At 38.5% G+C, this 15,770-nt stretch overlaps 1 protein-coding gene across 1 annotated transcript; it reads left to right on the top strand.

Annotated features, from left to right (window-relative positions):
• Nucleotides 1-3,483: 3,483 nt before the first annotated feature.
• Nucleotides 3,484-12,730, top strand: LOC128733882 (protein suppressor of sable-like). The gene is made up of 6 exons (XM_053827731.1): nucleotides 3,484-3,658; nucleotides 7,986-8,349; nucleotides 8,409-8,554; nucleotides 8,621-8,932; nucleotides 8,992-10,842; nucleotides 11,116-12,730. Exons 2-6 carry the CDS (start codon nucleotides 8,061-8,063, stop codon nucleotides 12,160-12,162), a joined length of 3,645 nt encoding a protein of 1,214 aa, XP_053683706.1. The 5' UTR covers nucleotides 3,484-3,658; nucleotides 7,986-8,060; the 3' UTR covers nucleotides 12,163-12,730.
• Nucleotides 12,731-15,770: the final 3,040 nt, after the last annotated feature.

Here is a 15,770-nt window from a genome sequence, read left to right as displayed (position 1 = left end):
CGTCAGCGACCGCATGAAATTTGACAGCGGGCCCAAATCAGACTGAGGGCAGTTGAATGAGATGCAGTGCTGACATGCTATCGCATTTTCGCACACACGAGATGATGACGGCGAAAACATGGTTGCCTGCCGATGGGGTGTTCGTGACGGTAACTAGAATCCACAGACTAACAGACGTAACACTTCGAATAAATTTCCTAACAAAACATCGTTTCAATGACACCCCTAAAACTTGGTTGCCATAAATTTAGCAATGCTATAAATTTACTTCTATATTATCTGACAACAGCGCCAGCACAGGAGAGCGGCGTTCTCGCGCAGCGACGTTTGTTTGAGTCTTGGCTTAAGCGAAAGTTTGTGTAGGGAACGAACCGAGTTAGATGAATCAGCGTAAAACAAATCTAATGAAACTGAATTATTTGCTTGAGTGTAACTGAAATTCCTTGCATAGGAAGAATACCGTCATACGAACGATAAGAGACAAGGAGAGAAATGTATCGTTCAATAGGAGAGTTACGCATACTGTGGCAAGATATAGCATACTCTAAACAAGAGTCAGTTTTTGGACGAACGTAGACTTTGACGGACGTTGTTCCGTATTCCGGAGGGCTCGGTTGGAAATAACCGACGGACACGACAGTTTGAAATTATCGTTTTTATTGACGATGGAATGAGGCTTCAGTGTTACGTCTGTTAGTCTGTGTAGAATCTATAAGTTGGTAAAAAGCAGTCCTACGTCCAAAATCAACAACATGCTTTGGTGCTGCCATGAAGTATTCCACCATGTGCACATATAAAGATTTTTTGACATTAGCTGGGGCCCTCTCTGAGGCTGTTTGCAGTAGGAATAATATCACCAACATCCATTTTCAAGCTCCCGGATCCTCTCCTCCACTCTTTGCTCCCCTCTCATTTCTACATAAACGAGCCCCAGCTAATGTCATTCTCGTTAGTGACAAAACCGCAAATTACTTCATTCCCTTTTTGCGATTGTAAAGACATGACCAGGTGTATGATGCACTTATGTGTGCACTATATCAGCCATCCGTCATATGGACGGTCAATTATGCTACGCTATGCTATACTGTACTATTTATGAACTTTTTTCTTTGGCAAATGCGGTACCCAATAAACACCGAAGCTGAATTAAAATGCTACTGATTTGGTCACAGCTGATTTAACTCTGAATACAGGTGGTAGACGCTAAATAAATTGTAGTAAAGGCCTCTGTATTCTATAAGTGATTAAGCAACCAACGAATGCGCTGTAAATAAGCTGCTTCACATTATAGTGTCACAAGCATATTAGGCGCATCTTCAACCTCTCCACAACCCGTCAATATTCTCAATAATTGTGCTATACTAGCTGAATAAACGATTTGTCATCTTATTAAACAGCCCTCCCACTAAACATTTATGCGCTGATTAAATATTTTAGCAGCCATTATTATTCAGCCATAGCTGAATATGCATCGAATAAAATTTATGTGAACGATCCTACAATACTTATTCAGCCGAAATTGGAGAACTTATACAACCTATTTCGTACTTATACAACCTATACACTTGTTAATCTCGCCCTTTATATTACTTTCGTGCGCCTTGTTTCCTGCTTTGCGCAAATTGGTTATTTAAAAACACGCAAAAGCCTCTATTAAGCTCCATTGCAGCTTCGAAAGCAGCTATTAGCAAGCCCGAAGCTTGATAAATCACTGAATATACATGTTTAAGAGCTGAAAAAAGGTTTTTATTTCTAAAACTAAACCATAGTTCAACCACAGGTAGAATAAATTCAGCTATAAAAGCGTTTGATCAGCCTGAAATTGTTACTTGTGTAGCTGCTTTCAAATCTGCAATGGAGCTTAATAGAGGCTTTTGCGTGTTTTTAAATAACCAATTTGCGCAAAGCTGGAAACAAGGCGCACAGAAGCGATATAACTGCTTAACAAGTGTTTTTCCGCCTCGAATAAAATAGGTTGTATAAGTTCTCCAATTTCGGCTGAATAAGGGTTATACAGTTGTTTACATAAATTTTATTCGATGCATATTCAGCTATAGCTGAATAATTATGGCTGCTGAAATGTTTATTCAGCGCATAAATGTTTCTTAGGTATATAGCTCTGAATGCTTCCGCTTTAACTAACGTATGCAAAATGCAATACCTAATATAAAATTACGAAACAAGTTCAATTCTGATTCTTTTGTTGTATGCAACTTGTACACTACTTTGAACTAAAGCTGTGCGAAAGCTTTCAAAAAGCTTCTGCCATGTAATCAAAGCTACGACGCTAGAATTATGCATTTTACTCTCGTCTTGATGTACATACAAGCAAATTACGTTGGGTCCGTCAGTCATCAGGCTGAGACCTGAGACCACGTAGGTAGAGTTCGGAATTGAATTGAATTCAATTTAGAACTGTACACCTAGGTATATTACATTTTATCCATTTACCATTATAAATATGTACCTCTATATACTTCTGGCCTGGCCAGCAGTGCTGCTATATCGCATGAATTACACGAAAAACAAAAACCGTTATTTCTTAAATGTTTACCTAAAATGTTTATGCTACCTATTAGAAGGCTGAACAAAAACCACCTATTCGATGAAAAACTAAATACCAGATATATTTTAATACAATTTTATTACATATTTTCTTTATTTTCGAGACATTTCTGGATCCCTACTGCCTGCAAAAAGTGTTTTTTTACTCTAGGGTCTAAGGTATAGGATTTTGTTTCCCGCTTGTACTCTTTAAAATATACTATTGTCAAAAGAACTAGCGTATACTACAATGGAAACAAGAAATACACATACATAAACTTTTACCAGTTTACAAATCAACCGCTTTCTTAAGGTACAATTTTGGCAAGATGGATCAACAATGGTCTTAGCCGTCGCGTCGTAGTGACAGCACAAAAAAGGTACTTTTTTTGCTCAGAACCTTATCATGCTTATCATTTGATGTGTTAGCCTACAATTAAGAAGTGATCACATATAAATGTTATTAAATAATTTACTATTAATTCGCGACTTTATACGAATTACGCGAATTATACGAAATCCCATGCCGAAGTGTCATTGTATGAATGATGACAAAAGCAAAAATACTTTCCTCTTCTTTTTTCTCACATAAAAACCAAACAAATATCAGCAACTTCGTAGTGACGCATCGCACGAATGCACATTAATTCCTTCTCCTGACCTGTGTATTTATTTCATTGACCACCGACTCTCCAAAACTCATCAGTGTGGCAGTGGTGGCAGGCACAAAAAAGCACACCCTGCCACAGGCTGCCAGACCTTTGATATATGATTTGCTGCAGCGTCAAAGTATGTGTGCATATGATCATTGCCTACTCTACTTCATACTACCGTCGAATCTAATGTCTCGTCGCTAGCCAGCTCTTTTTTCGCTTATATGAACTGCGTCGCAGTACATAGTGAATCATTTCAGTTCTGTACGCGGAAGAATGCAGTCGTATTTTATAAACTTGCTGTCCAAAATCTAATCCATTTTTTGATCTTGGTAAATGCCATGAGACAAATGTTAATGATCAAATCAAGGCAAAAATTCAGTGTTTATTAATAGAAATGCAGCGTATCCTGTTTATGAGACACCAGTAAGCGGAATTAAACGGAAAGAAACTAAAACATCGTTAGTATGCCCGATTTTTCGTAAATTTTACATTTTTTGCTAATTGATTCACTGGAGAGCATTGCGTCGAAATACCTAGTCTGAACAAAATGGAAGGGCTTGGTTATTTTGTTGCACCTGGCGAAAACGCGTAAATAGTGAAAATCGATAATGCGGAATAGAAATCGGTTTCGTCGTCAAAATCCTGTTTTCGTAAACGGATCCGCGATTTTCGGTGAACCAAGGTAGAATTTTACGGGTATGGCCGCCATCTTTGATTTTAATCTTCACAAGAGAAAATCGATTTTGTTGCATCGGTGGGCGCGGTATATGGGCTGCCGTATATACACGTAAAGTCAGAGCCCCTCGCTTAATGTTGCCCGTGTTTGTGCTTCATATACATCCGCATTAGTATATAGAGTTCGGGATCGTGAAACTGTAGTGATTGAATATTATAGATAATTTGTGCATTTATTTTTCGTACCCGTATATTCCAGATGCAGTGCTGGAATCAATTTATTCAAATTTTTCTGTTTTTTTTTTTCGGTACGTTATTGTAACTGTAACTCTAAACGGTCAAACTGTATGTACAGTTTACACGGCGAAAAATGCGTATTTCAAAACCGTATTACGATGACATATAAGGTTAAAGAATACCTGTAATATGAGAAATGACAAATTAACTCGCACTCATTTCGTTATCTGTCAAAATCATGAATTTAACGAAACCAAACAAGCATAAACCTGTCAGTTTAGGCGAGTTTGTTCATTCAACCCGGATTGGAACCGGTTAAATTTTTTGTATTCATTATCTCCTATTTGGCGAATAAAATTCATCCAGTTCCACCTCGGATTGAATAAACCCAAACAAATTCGCCATTAAATAGGTAGTGCTCATGCTCGTTTGGTTTCGTTAAATACAAAATAAGTTACGTGTCATTTCTTTTATTATATCTTCTTTACATGAGGCTCTTAAACTTTTGTGTTTGTATACGTACGACCGTTATTTTGATTGATCGAAATAAGTGGGATATGCTGTTACAGAAATAAATATTTTAACATTGAATTTAGGTTGCTGCGAATGCCGTTTGAGTATATGCATAGTTATACTTTCTCCGTGTATTTAGTGTATATACTTGGCCCAGTCAACACATTCAAACTCGACCGTATTTGGTTGATGTATACGCTAGTATTAGTTTGAGTATAGCGTATTTCATCGAAGTATATTTTTCTTCAAGCGGTGCGTTTAGCAGTTGTCTGCTCTTCAAGGTAATCCTGCACAGTAAAAAAGTATAAATCAAGCATATGGGCTACACATGTATTATAGCTGATATAAATATTTTATTAAACGAAGGAATCTTTACATACAGTAACGGGATGAGCAATTATAAATTTTGCTCCGTCTCAAGAAAACAGTCATTAAAACTTAGTTATTTTGATAAATATTTGAATATTTTAATATCAAATAAATACTAATATTAGATTGATATTGAATGAATTCAGCAGAAATACTTGGAAAAGTTAGCACTGACTTTTCAAAAGTGTGTAACAGCAAAATGTGTCAACAATCTTTCAGCCAAATGCAAATTTCAAAAACAATTTGAGAGAGAATACGTTCAAATATTTTTTTTGATACTTAAGCATGTTCCGCTAGAAGCCGCCACTTTTAAACCAAATGCACGGAATTGAAGCAGCTCACGGTAATCAATTTGCTTTATCTTTTCATGTTCCTGAAACAATTTGGTTTTAAGAAATTTTTCTAGAACCAATTTCATACGAACCTATGCAGAATTTACAATTTGCCGCTTGAAATACCGACAAAGCCTTGGGCATAAAAACATCAGGCTTGACCCTTTATCGACAGACTTCGCAGCCTGTTAATAGACAGGACAATTGCGGGGTTAGTTCAACGGTCCCACTATAACTCTAGCAGCACCGGCCAGCTGAGATTGGAACACACGACGACTGGCTTGTTAGACCAGCATTGTACCTCGAAGCTAGCTGGGCGGAACAAAAATGCTTACCTGGTTGAACTCATTATAGACAGGCTTGGCATACACTTTTCGCTTTGATTTTGCTCTTTTGATTACTGCACCTCAGCCAAGCAAAATTTGAAAAAATAGTGTATGAGGCATCTGTGGGACATGTAATCTGCCCATAAATGGAAGACAGTCACATATGCAAAAACGTGCAGCGGCGAAAAACGCATTTGAAACCGCTACATTTTTTCTTAAATATTGAGTAAATTTTGGAAACAAATCGTCCAAATCATAATATTACTTGAATCTACCTTATAGAATACTTTTACAAGCAATTTGTTCACAAGTGACCTACAATTTGTTCCAAAACTTATAAAAACTACTGAAGTTACTGATATGCGTTTATTTGTGCTTGAATAAGCAAGAATAAACGCATAACAGTCACACTCACAGCATGCCTTGATCCTTGCGTTGCCGGTGAGCCGGTGACTGCCGGTGGAGTATTTTCAAGACCACGTGTCATTGTTGTTTTGATAATTGTCGTGCTCGTTTAATTCAACTGTTTCAAATGTCTGTACTGAACTATTTGAAATTTTACGGGAGTAAGGATAACTCTGAAGATGAACTTCCAGTTTCTAGCATTTTCTGCTTTTATTTGTAATTTGTTATCGTGGGGTCGCATAAGGGGTTTTGTTCCACTCAGAAACTGGTCGCTTTCCTGTGTCAGGAACACTCCCAGAACGTGTCCGAGTATGACCAATGTGATCCTGGACATATTATATGACGGCAAATGAACTATTCTGATCTAGTTTTGCACTTTCGCGTACTTAGAGTTGTCACATGTTGTATTTTAATTCTATTCAGAAACTGATCCCTGTAGGGGTATCCGGAGCATTTCCGGATATGTGGTTAGATATGGTCAATGACGTCTTGAACACTTTATACAACTACCAATGGTCTAGTTTAGCAAATTCGAGTACTTAGAGGTGTCGTATAATGGAATTATTGTGATTCAAGGTGGTTCAAGTTCCATATATTCCGGAACTTGTTCCGGACTATAGCTTCGGAACTGTGTATCCGCTCCAAATTTTCTGCAATAGTGTTCTTGTAGGCCATAAAATCTTTCGTTTGGTAGTTGTTGCAGTCAAATCGGTTCAGGAATTTCCAAAATCAAATGCTTATTCATATATTTTCACTACTGTGACTGTTATGCGTTTATTTGTAATATGGGACTGACATAGTTTAATATTTTTTTCAACATTTTGGGAACAAACATAGCTTTTTTGTTTGAAATATTGAAAGAATAGGTAATTTAAACATGATTCCCAGGTTTATCTCAGAAATGGTGAAAAGTCATATGGGACTGTTATGCGTTTATGGGCAGTAATTGTCTACAATATTACTGAAGAAAGCAATGTTTTACCTCCTTTTGTATTTACGGCGCTATAGGGTTGCAATGCCGTTAGCAGCAAAAAGAGCGCTCCTTTTGCTACCAACAGGGTAGCATTCTTATAACGCCGTAAGTACAAAAGATCATTGGCGGAACTAGCGCTCATTTCTAGGAGGGCTAAAGCCCTCGGCATTTTTTCGACAGTTTTATTTGGTCGGTCTGGTTCATTTTTTTAAAGGGGGGGGGGTTAAAATCTCTCGTAGAGGGGACTTAGCCGCCCCCTCCCCTTCCTCTCCTATTTCCGCCAATGCAAAAGATAAAACAGTTTCTTCAGCAATATGGCATAGATAATAACTAATTCTACAAATGCCCCATACACCACTTTTTCAAATTTTGCTTAGCTGAGGTGCAGTAATCAAAAGAGCAAAATCGAAGTGCAAAGTGTATGCCAGCCTGATTATAGATATTCACAAACGCGAGCGTTCGCCGGTAACCTGCCGTCGGAAGCGCCAGCCGCCAGCCGCTTCTCTTTGGGAGTCTGAATTTTTCTAGGTTTCCTAGGTCCAAACTAGCGACTGCCGTAGACTACCGACTTGCCAGATATACGATGGGAAGCAGTACTTGTAGTTCAAAACAATGGATGTAGCTTACTCCACCAAATATTTTCCGCTTGAACACGACAAGGGCGCGTATGTTCCCCGTGAGCCGTGCCACAGCTTCAAGTCCATAAAGAACTACTAATAGGGGTTTTGTACATCGTCAGTTTCGTACGGTACGGTTTAGAGTTTTGCGGAGGGCAAAGTAAGCCCGATTTCAGTGCGGACTCTTTTTTGTTAAGCCGGCATATAGAAAAGAACCCTATTGGACGTTACATATTGGACTTCGGCCCTATTGAAATATAGGTTGTCTTATAGACAAACATGTATCATGTGTAGTAATCTTTGATTATTTTATATTTCTTTTCTCTTTTAAATTTTAGTATAAATCGTACTTGAAAAAATAGTATATGCAAAAAGTGACCATTTTTAAAAGTCTTGAAATAACAAAGTGAAACATGAGTGAGCATGAGGATTTAGAGGACGGAGAAATCGAAGACGGAGAGATCGAAGATGACGAGGAAGACGTTGCAGTTCAGCCGACTGCACAGCCCGAAACAGCCTTGACTGAACCAGTGGGCGTCGCTCAGCAGCAGCCACTAGAAGACTGGGATGACGATGGTAAACTACACGATAAGAGCGATAAGGTTGAAGGAGTAAAGAAGATGCTGGAAGCGACAACCCGAATGATTGATGAAGTAGCTCCACCTAAAAGCTTGAAGCGCAACAAACCGGCGCCTGTAGTTGGTAAGTTGAACGATGAAAATATTACAAAAGTAAGTATTTTACAAATGATTCCTTTTTAGATGATTGGGCGACCAGCGTAGAAAATGCCATAGCAAGTGCACTAAAAAAAGACGGCGTACAACCTCCTATGCCATCTATCGCCAATCGTTTTGACGACAATGAAGGTGAATCTCCAGCAAAACGTAAAAGAAGGGATAAACATAAGGTTTGTATACTTTCTCAACAATAGAAGACAAAATATTGTGATTGTTTTTTTGTTTTTATTTTTAAGAAAAAAAATAATCCAGACAAAGTTGAAGAAATAGAAGAAATCGACCTTGAATACGAAATGATGAATGTTCGAGGAGGTAGCCCGAGGCCTACGCATACCGCCGTTGGAGACAACAATCCAGAACGAAGTGATTCGGATGGCAGTTACAGCACGGACGAGTCACGTGATCGGGAACGTGGACGAGATCGAGACCGAGAGCGACGTGATCGGGATCGAGAACGTGATCGCGAATACAATAGACGAAAGCGTAAAAATCGTCAGCGGAATAGAGCCAATCGAGATAATCGAAAACGAAAGAGGGATGATTCGGACGTAAGTTATAAAATTGAATAATTGCCTATTTGTTATTATATAGGAATTTGTGTTTCTAGGACGAAAAGCATCACAATCGGAGCAGTGGCCCCCGCAAGATGGAATTGTGCAAGTTCTACCTTATGGACTGCTGTGCCAAACGAGAAAAGTGCTTGTACATGCATTCGGATTTCCCCTGCAAATATTACTATCTAGGCCTCAAGTGCAAAGATAAAGAAAAATGTCTATTTAGTCACGGTGAGCCTTTAACAGAAGAATTAAGGGCAATCTTGCTGAAGCATTTGGAAACAGCACCACAAGAAATCCTTGGAGACTTCCCGCGAATTAATAGAGACAGCGCAATCACCATGGTTAATGCAACTCATCGAAAATTACTGGATAAATACGGAATGGCTGACAAGGCGAATAATGGAGAAGATGGAACAACAAAAATACCTTCCTTGCTAGAGATGATTGGTATGAACGATCGTGCGAATGCAGGACAACACAAAAACCGTAAATCTAGATGGTGTGAAAAAGCATCTGCGTTAGCATCCTCAGGAAGTGGACAAGCTATAGCAAATGAAGATTTTCTAAGTTTGAAATATTTAACAGGGGTTATTTCGCAGGACCAGATTGTTAATCTGGAACAGATGGGTATTCAGACTCTGGACCAAATAAATCAATTAACTGTAGCGCAGTTAAATGAGCTTGGTTTAAGCATTAACCAAATCCATGAGCTACAATTAAACTCTCTTAATATGAAAAAATTAAGAGATAATATTACAAAGCATGGAACTAAAACAGACGAGGCAGACCTTCCTGAATCTGCCTCTGTGTCGTCGCTAACGCTTGGTAAAGATCTAGATATGCGAATAACACCCTCGCATACATCTTTGCCAGAGGAATCAACCGATATTCACACACTAGGTGGAAAAGATGTTGACATGAGATTTCTTCCGCTTGTCAATACAGCTGCGCAGGAAGCAACTGATGTAGACAATTCCAACAGCCAAGAAGACAACCTAGAGCTCGTTTCCAAATCCCTCAATAGTTTGATAAAGACGCCGACCGTAGACTACTCCCAATACCTCAAAGATTCCAATCTAAATGACGATGACGATATGGATAATACAGAAAATGCAGATAAACTTTTAATTGCTCATGAAGACGATGACGATGACGATGATGAGAACAATTTAAAAATCAGCATTGACGATGAAGAACAAGAAGAAAAAATCCCGAATATTAGTAGAAACTGGGACAACGAAGAAGAGCAACGTCCAATGTATCCTCAACCGGCAAAATATGATGACAAATCGGTCAGTCGTGCGACAATTCAAAAAATTGATTACACTAAACCTTTTGGTATGTACAAGTCAACGGACGATGAGCCAGAAAAGACAAATAACTCAAGTCATTTAGAACGTTTTGAGAATGAGACTGAAACGACAAAGAAGAAAAATGACCCAATAATGCGGAGATCAATATACGCTACGGGCAGTAGCATCATGACTGATACTGGAGCAAATTCTCCATCATCATATAAGCAATCAGATGTCGGCGTAAGCAGGTCACCCATAATATCGGGGTGGACCCCAAATAGTAGTGGCTCTACAGCTTCTACATCTTCAAAAACTGTCCTTCAACACCAGTCTGTAAAAACATCCCGACCATCCATCTACGACGACCCAGGCAATAGTGACAACAGTGATGGCAGTGATTCGGAATCGAAAACTTCATCCATGTATGCTGACAGAGACAAAGATATGAGACTGAATCTCCTTAACTTGGACGCCAAACCCGGCGAGGATGGTAACTTGCTCAGTGATGTGGATCTACGATTACCTTTCAAACCAATCATGACTAACTACATCCCTGCAACTGAAATTGATGGGTCAATTACTTCGCATGCGCCAATCGTTTACAAGGTAAGTGTGATTGAAGCTTGTCTATGGAAGCATTCAAGTGATTATTTCTCATAATTATCGTTTGGTGTAAGTCCTTTTTGAAAGACAAAAAAATCCAAATTGGCAGAATGACAGAATCAAGTAAGGCCAATCTGGACAAATTTACAAACTCGCATTGAGCATTCCTATTATACTAAATGAATTGCTATTACACCGAATGACAGTTATGACAAGTAAGCTACTCATCTGTTTAACTAAATAGTGATGCCATGATATATAACTCCTCTTTCATAGGTTAGCGAGGTGGATATACCTAGCCCCAATTACAAAGATATACGACGGAATACACCCCGCCCGGAGCGAACCAAAGATCCGCGGTTGCGAAGAATATTTGGCATATTTACAGATGACGAAGCGGAAAATTCTTCCAAGTGCGATCCATTCTTGCCAAGCATACGATCTCCACCGTCAGCGTCATCTCGGACGCCGATGTCGCCAACAGGCCCGATAGTACCACGTGTAGATCCACGGACCAAACGTAATCAGGAGAACAAAACCCAAACACCAACCAATGCACCCGGTCGACCAGCGAACTCTACGCATTTAGATGTACAAACTATTTTGCAGCGATCTGCCTGGTATACGGATCTCAGCTCAAAACATAAGATCATGGTCAATCAACAATTGGCAATCCTTACAACGGACATGAAAAAATACCATAGTTCAGACAAATCCACCGAAAATCTGGCTGACTTTATGCAGGTTTTAGCAGGAAATCAAATGCTGCAATTCATTTTAACCAATCTAAATGTCTATGTCGATGATACGGTTGCATTTTGCGAAGTACCGTTGGTTCCTCCAACGCAACCTCCACCACTAATGTCCGTTCCTCCTCCAAGCATTGCAATGCCGCAGATTGGGATGTTGTCACATGTAGGATTACCACCTCCAAACGCGAAACCACCATCGTTGTTCGATCTTCCGCGGTTTAATTGCCCGCCAGAAGTTCGACCCGGTTTACTTGGTGTAGTACCAAACATGCCATTCGAACAATTTTTAGCAATGGGACAAGTTAATAAAAACAATACTCCTCCCCCTCTGTTGGAAGAATGGAACGATGACTACGACGATGGGCTTGGAGGCCTTGGGGGAAGTGGATTCACTCCAAATTATGAAAGAAACTTTGGAAACGTGCGTAACAATCTCATAAGAAGCAATAATAGGCCTCCAGGGAACTCCTTCAGGGGAAATGATCGATGGAACAACTCTGGAGGAGGGGGAAGTGGGAATAATCCTCACCGCCGTAACAACAATAACCGGCGCATGGATAAGAAAAAATGAAAATATAAAAAGGAACAATGGATACATGTAGCTGTCATACATAGTACAGACTCAGGCATAATCTTTGTTTGCGTTAGGAATTCCCCTTTTGGTCTTCCCAAAGTAACCATGCGTTAATTTCTATATACTTCGAGGCTTGGATTAGGCTATCGAATTGCTTCCAGTATTTCAGAGCCCCCTGAAAGTTTTTGATCGAGGAATCCGTTCCTATGTACATAATTCACAAGTGTTTGAATTTTTAGCAATCGAAATAAAAGTTACTCGTTTCCTGAACGTGATGAGGATGTATATACACTTGTAGTAATATAGCTTCATAAAATAATATACGTGCCCCAATGAGTTTGCTTATTTGGTTTTAGCTTTGCCCGCTTCAGCCATATGTGAATGTAGAATCATATTTCTAGGCGTTAATGTCGAAAAGGGAGATTCAAGCTTTAGAATATTATTCAAAAGTATTTAGCACTAATACCTATGTAGTCGAGCTAGCGTAGAAGGATTATTGTAACATTTAGTTTTAGCAAGGTAAACCAGAGAGATTATCCCAATAAGCAAAGAATATTTCCAAAATGTTTACAACTACTACCCGTTTTGTCTATTTCATTCTATATCATATTGCATTCACCATGTTAATGGATTGTACTCTATCATTTATAATAACTACAAAACATGTTTTAATTTCAGCATGATGCCGGCGGATATGTATGCTCAAATCCTATCATTTCTGTTGGAAATGATTATGCCTGCAATATTGCACAATGTATGAATGCTTTCCTTTACAGGTTACTTGCGATACAAGTCAGAATGGTAAATAGGTAGGTATGTGGAAGGTACGCAATGGCCAAGAATATCCGCTACTTGAATATATTGCATTATTCAATATTGAATACAGAATAGCAAGATAATCCGTACGGCTAATTTGGGTAGTATACTGTCAAACAGCTTTAGACCAAACAAGACTCATTCTTAAGTTTCGGTCTTGAATAGCTATAAAAAGTCATGAGGTAATGATATTTTATGTACAGAGTGTTAGCCAGCTTAGTTCAAATATTTCAGAGGATGATGGACGATCACATTTGACGAAAAAAAATCCTACGCATGTGGTCAAATCTGAATCGTTACAAAGTTATTAAACATTTTTAGCTTTCAGCTGTGTTCCATTAAATTAGCTTTAGTACAAAAAGTATGCTAGCTAGCTCAATTCTGTTGCTTTCATTCCAAAGCTGAGAAAAATTTACACTGAAAATTGCCGTTAAATCTCCTACTTCATGCCATTTTACTTCATGAAAATTAAGAATAACGCTCCTTCTCGGAAGCGACGATGCGTTGTCGTGAATGTCCCTGAAGTGAAATTATTGTGAACAAAACGAGCACTTCGGGATGTGTGTTTACCAAGGTGTTTACTCACCTGCATTAGGCAGCCGACTTTCGGAAAATTTACAACCATTCTCCTACTGGGCTGTCGTTATTGCACAATTAACGAAGCAATAGCAAAGGTGACTGTCTACAAATTTTTTCGAAGATGTATGAATTCGTGTGATTTTGAGATACTAATTTAACACTCAACACGTTGCGTTTAAAATTACATTGCAACGAAACTAAAAGAGATAGGTGTTTCACGTCAAAAAACGAATTGTAGAACAGTAGGTACCAGAGCTTCGAATTGGTAGATAAAAGCAATCAACTTTATCGCACTTTTTATGAGAAATTTAATGAAAGCGTCTTGAGAAACACTTATTTCGAAGCTTTTTGCCTTTAAAAAGTTTCTAAATTTTATGAAGTATGAGGTTTAATGGTAATTTTCAGTGTAATTTTTTCCCAGTTTTCGTATGAAAGCAGCATAATCGAGTTAGCTGGCATACCTTTGCACTATTAGAACTATTTTTAATGGAAAACAACCGAAAACTAAAAATGTTTTATAACTCTGTAACGATTAAGATATGACCATGTGCGTAGGATTTTTGACTTAGGACTACGTCTTTGTTTACTATACTGGGACTGGGTAGCACTTTGTGAAAACGAAAATACAAGTGTAACGTTTGAATGAAAGATTTCAAATGCTAATAATTACTAAACTACTGAACGAAACTGTGCAATTTATATGTCGTTGGATAGATAAAATGATCAGCAATTTTTGGGGGGATAAGAGAGCAATTTTAAGGAGGGCGTAAGAGGGGGGCTCCTATACAAATGAGACACAAATTTCCTCAAAACTCGAGAACTAAACAAGCAAATGGAGCCAAATTTAGCATATGGGAATTTCAGAAGACAGGATATTTTCCATGGTGTACTGAGACCCCTTCCGCTTCTAAGTGGGGGGGGGTCTCCCATATAAATGCAATACAAATTTCCTCATAACTCTAAAACTAATCAAGCAAATGGAACCAAATTTGGCATGTGAGGGTTTCAGGAGACAAGAATTTTGACGTAGGACTACGTCTTACGGCAAGTTTTGAGATAAGGTGTCATTCCAAAAAATCAAAAAATGCGAGCGTCACGAAAAATGAAAGGTTTTGAGCGCTAATAGCTCAGCGGTTTTCCGATCGATTTTCAATATTCTTACACCAATCGATCAGAAAATCTTCTAAGAATTGACCCAAATGAAGAAAAGTATGGATTCTTGATGTTGAACTATTGAAAAATTAAAAATAATGAACCTATGTTTTACCAGAATTCTCGCTTCGTGATTGGTTGGAAGATTCTTTACGATGTATCCAAATCTATACCAAATTGATATCTGTGCTTGGGAAGTAAGCCAAAACAAGTGACCAAGTTCCCTCATTTCAACAAGATTTCTTAACACCACGGTTCAACCTAGACCATTTTGATGCCCTTGCTTGGGAAGTACGCCAGAGAGAGTGACAAAGCCCCCTCGTGCCAACAGATTTCTAACGAACGCGATTAACCCTAGTCCAATTTGATGTCTGTGTTAGGAAAGTGTGCCAGAAAAAATGACACAAGTTCGTTATCCCAACAGATCGCAAATTCTTTACTGCGAGACGATTAAACCTCGGCGAACTTGATATCCGTGTTGGAAAAATGTGCTACAGCTGTAGTGCTCAGTTATAATACGATTCTGTACGAATACGCATGCTTGCCGTTTCATTAGAAGTGTAGTGGAAAGATGTGCTGCTGATAAAATAGGATTGAATTGGTAAAATCCCTTCAACGTGGGATACCATGGATAATAAAAACAATCTTTAATTTCAGTAAGGTAGCAGGAAAGCAATAGTTTGTGTTCTTGATTTTGTTAAATTGTTTTCAAATGCACAATCTTTTGAGAATTGAACGTATGCAATGTTACTACTTTGATAAATGTTACATACAACGCATGTAGCATGTATAGAGGAAGGAGGGGTAAAAGTGCGATGCGGGTAAAAATGCGATTCAATTATTTATCAGTGCGGATTCCGAGTAAATTGACTACATTGGTATGGATGGGTAAGTACTTTGACAGCTTAAATCTATCATAAACATTTGTTGTTTACGAATCATAGTTACTGAGTTATGGGTAAATGTTATTTTAGATCGGTTTTGATGTAATATTTCGTTGTACGGCAAATACGATATCAACAGGAGGATATTACTTATTGACAAATTGTAGCAGCGTT

This window comes from Sabethes cyaneus, chromosome 2 (assembly GCF_943734655.1).
Source record: "Sabethes cyaneus chromosome 2, idSabCyanKW18_F2, whole genome shotgun sequence".
NCBI lineage: Eukaryota > Metazoa > Arthropoda > Insecta > Diptera > Culicidae > Sabethes > Sabethes cyaneus.
This window is presented reverse-complemented; position numbering and strand designations above follow the sequence as displayed.

Excerpts from the sequence above, each read along its gene's own strand:
- LOC128733882 (XM_053827731.1), top strand. The coding sequence starts at position 8,061 with ATGAGTGAGCATGAGGATTTAGAGGACGGAGAAATCGAAGACGGAGAG. Across the intron at positions 8,350-8,408 it reads CAAACCGGCGCCTGTAGTTG|ATGATTGGGCGACCAGCGTA; the intron begins GTAAGTTGAACG and ends ATTCCTTTTTAG. Across the intron at positions 8,555-8,620 it reads AAAGAAGGGATAAACATAAG|AAAAAAAATAATCCAGACAA; the intron begins GTTTGTATACTT and ends TTTATTTTTAAG.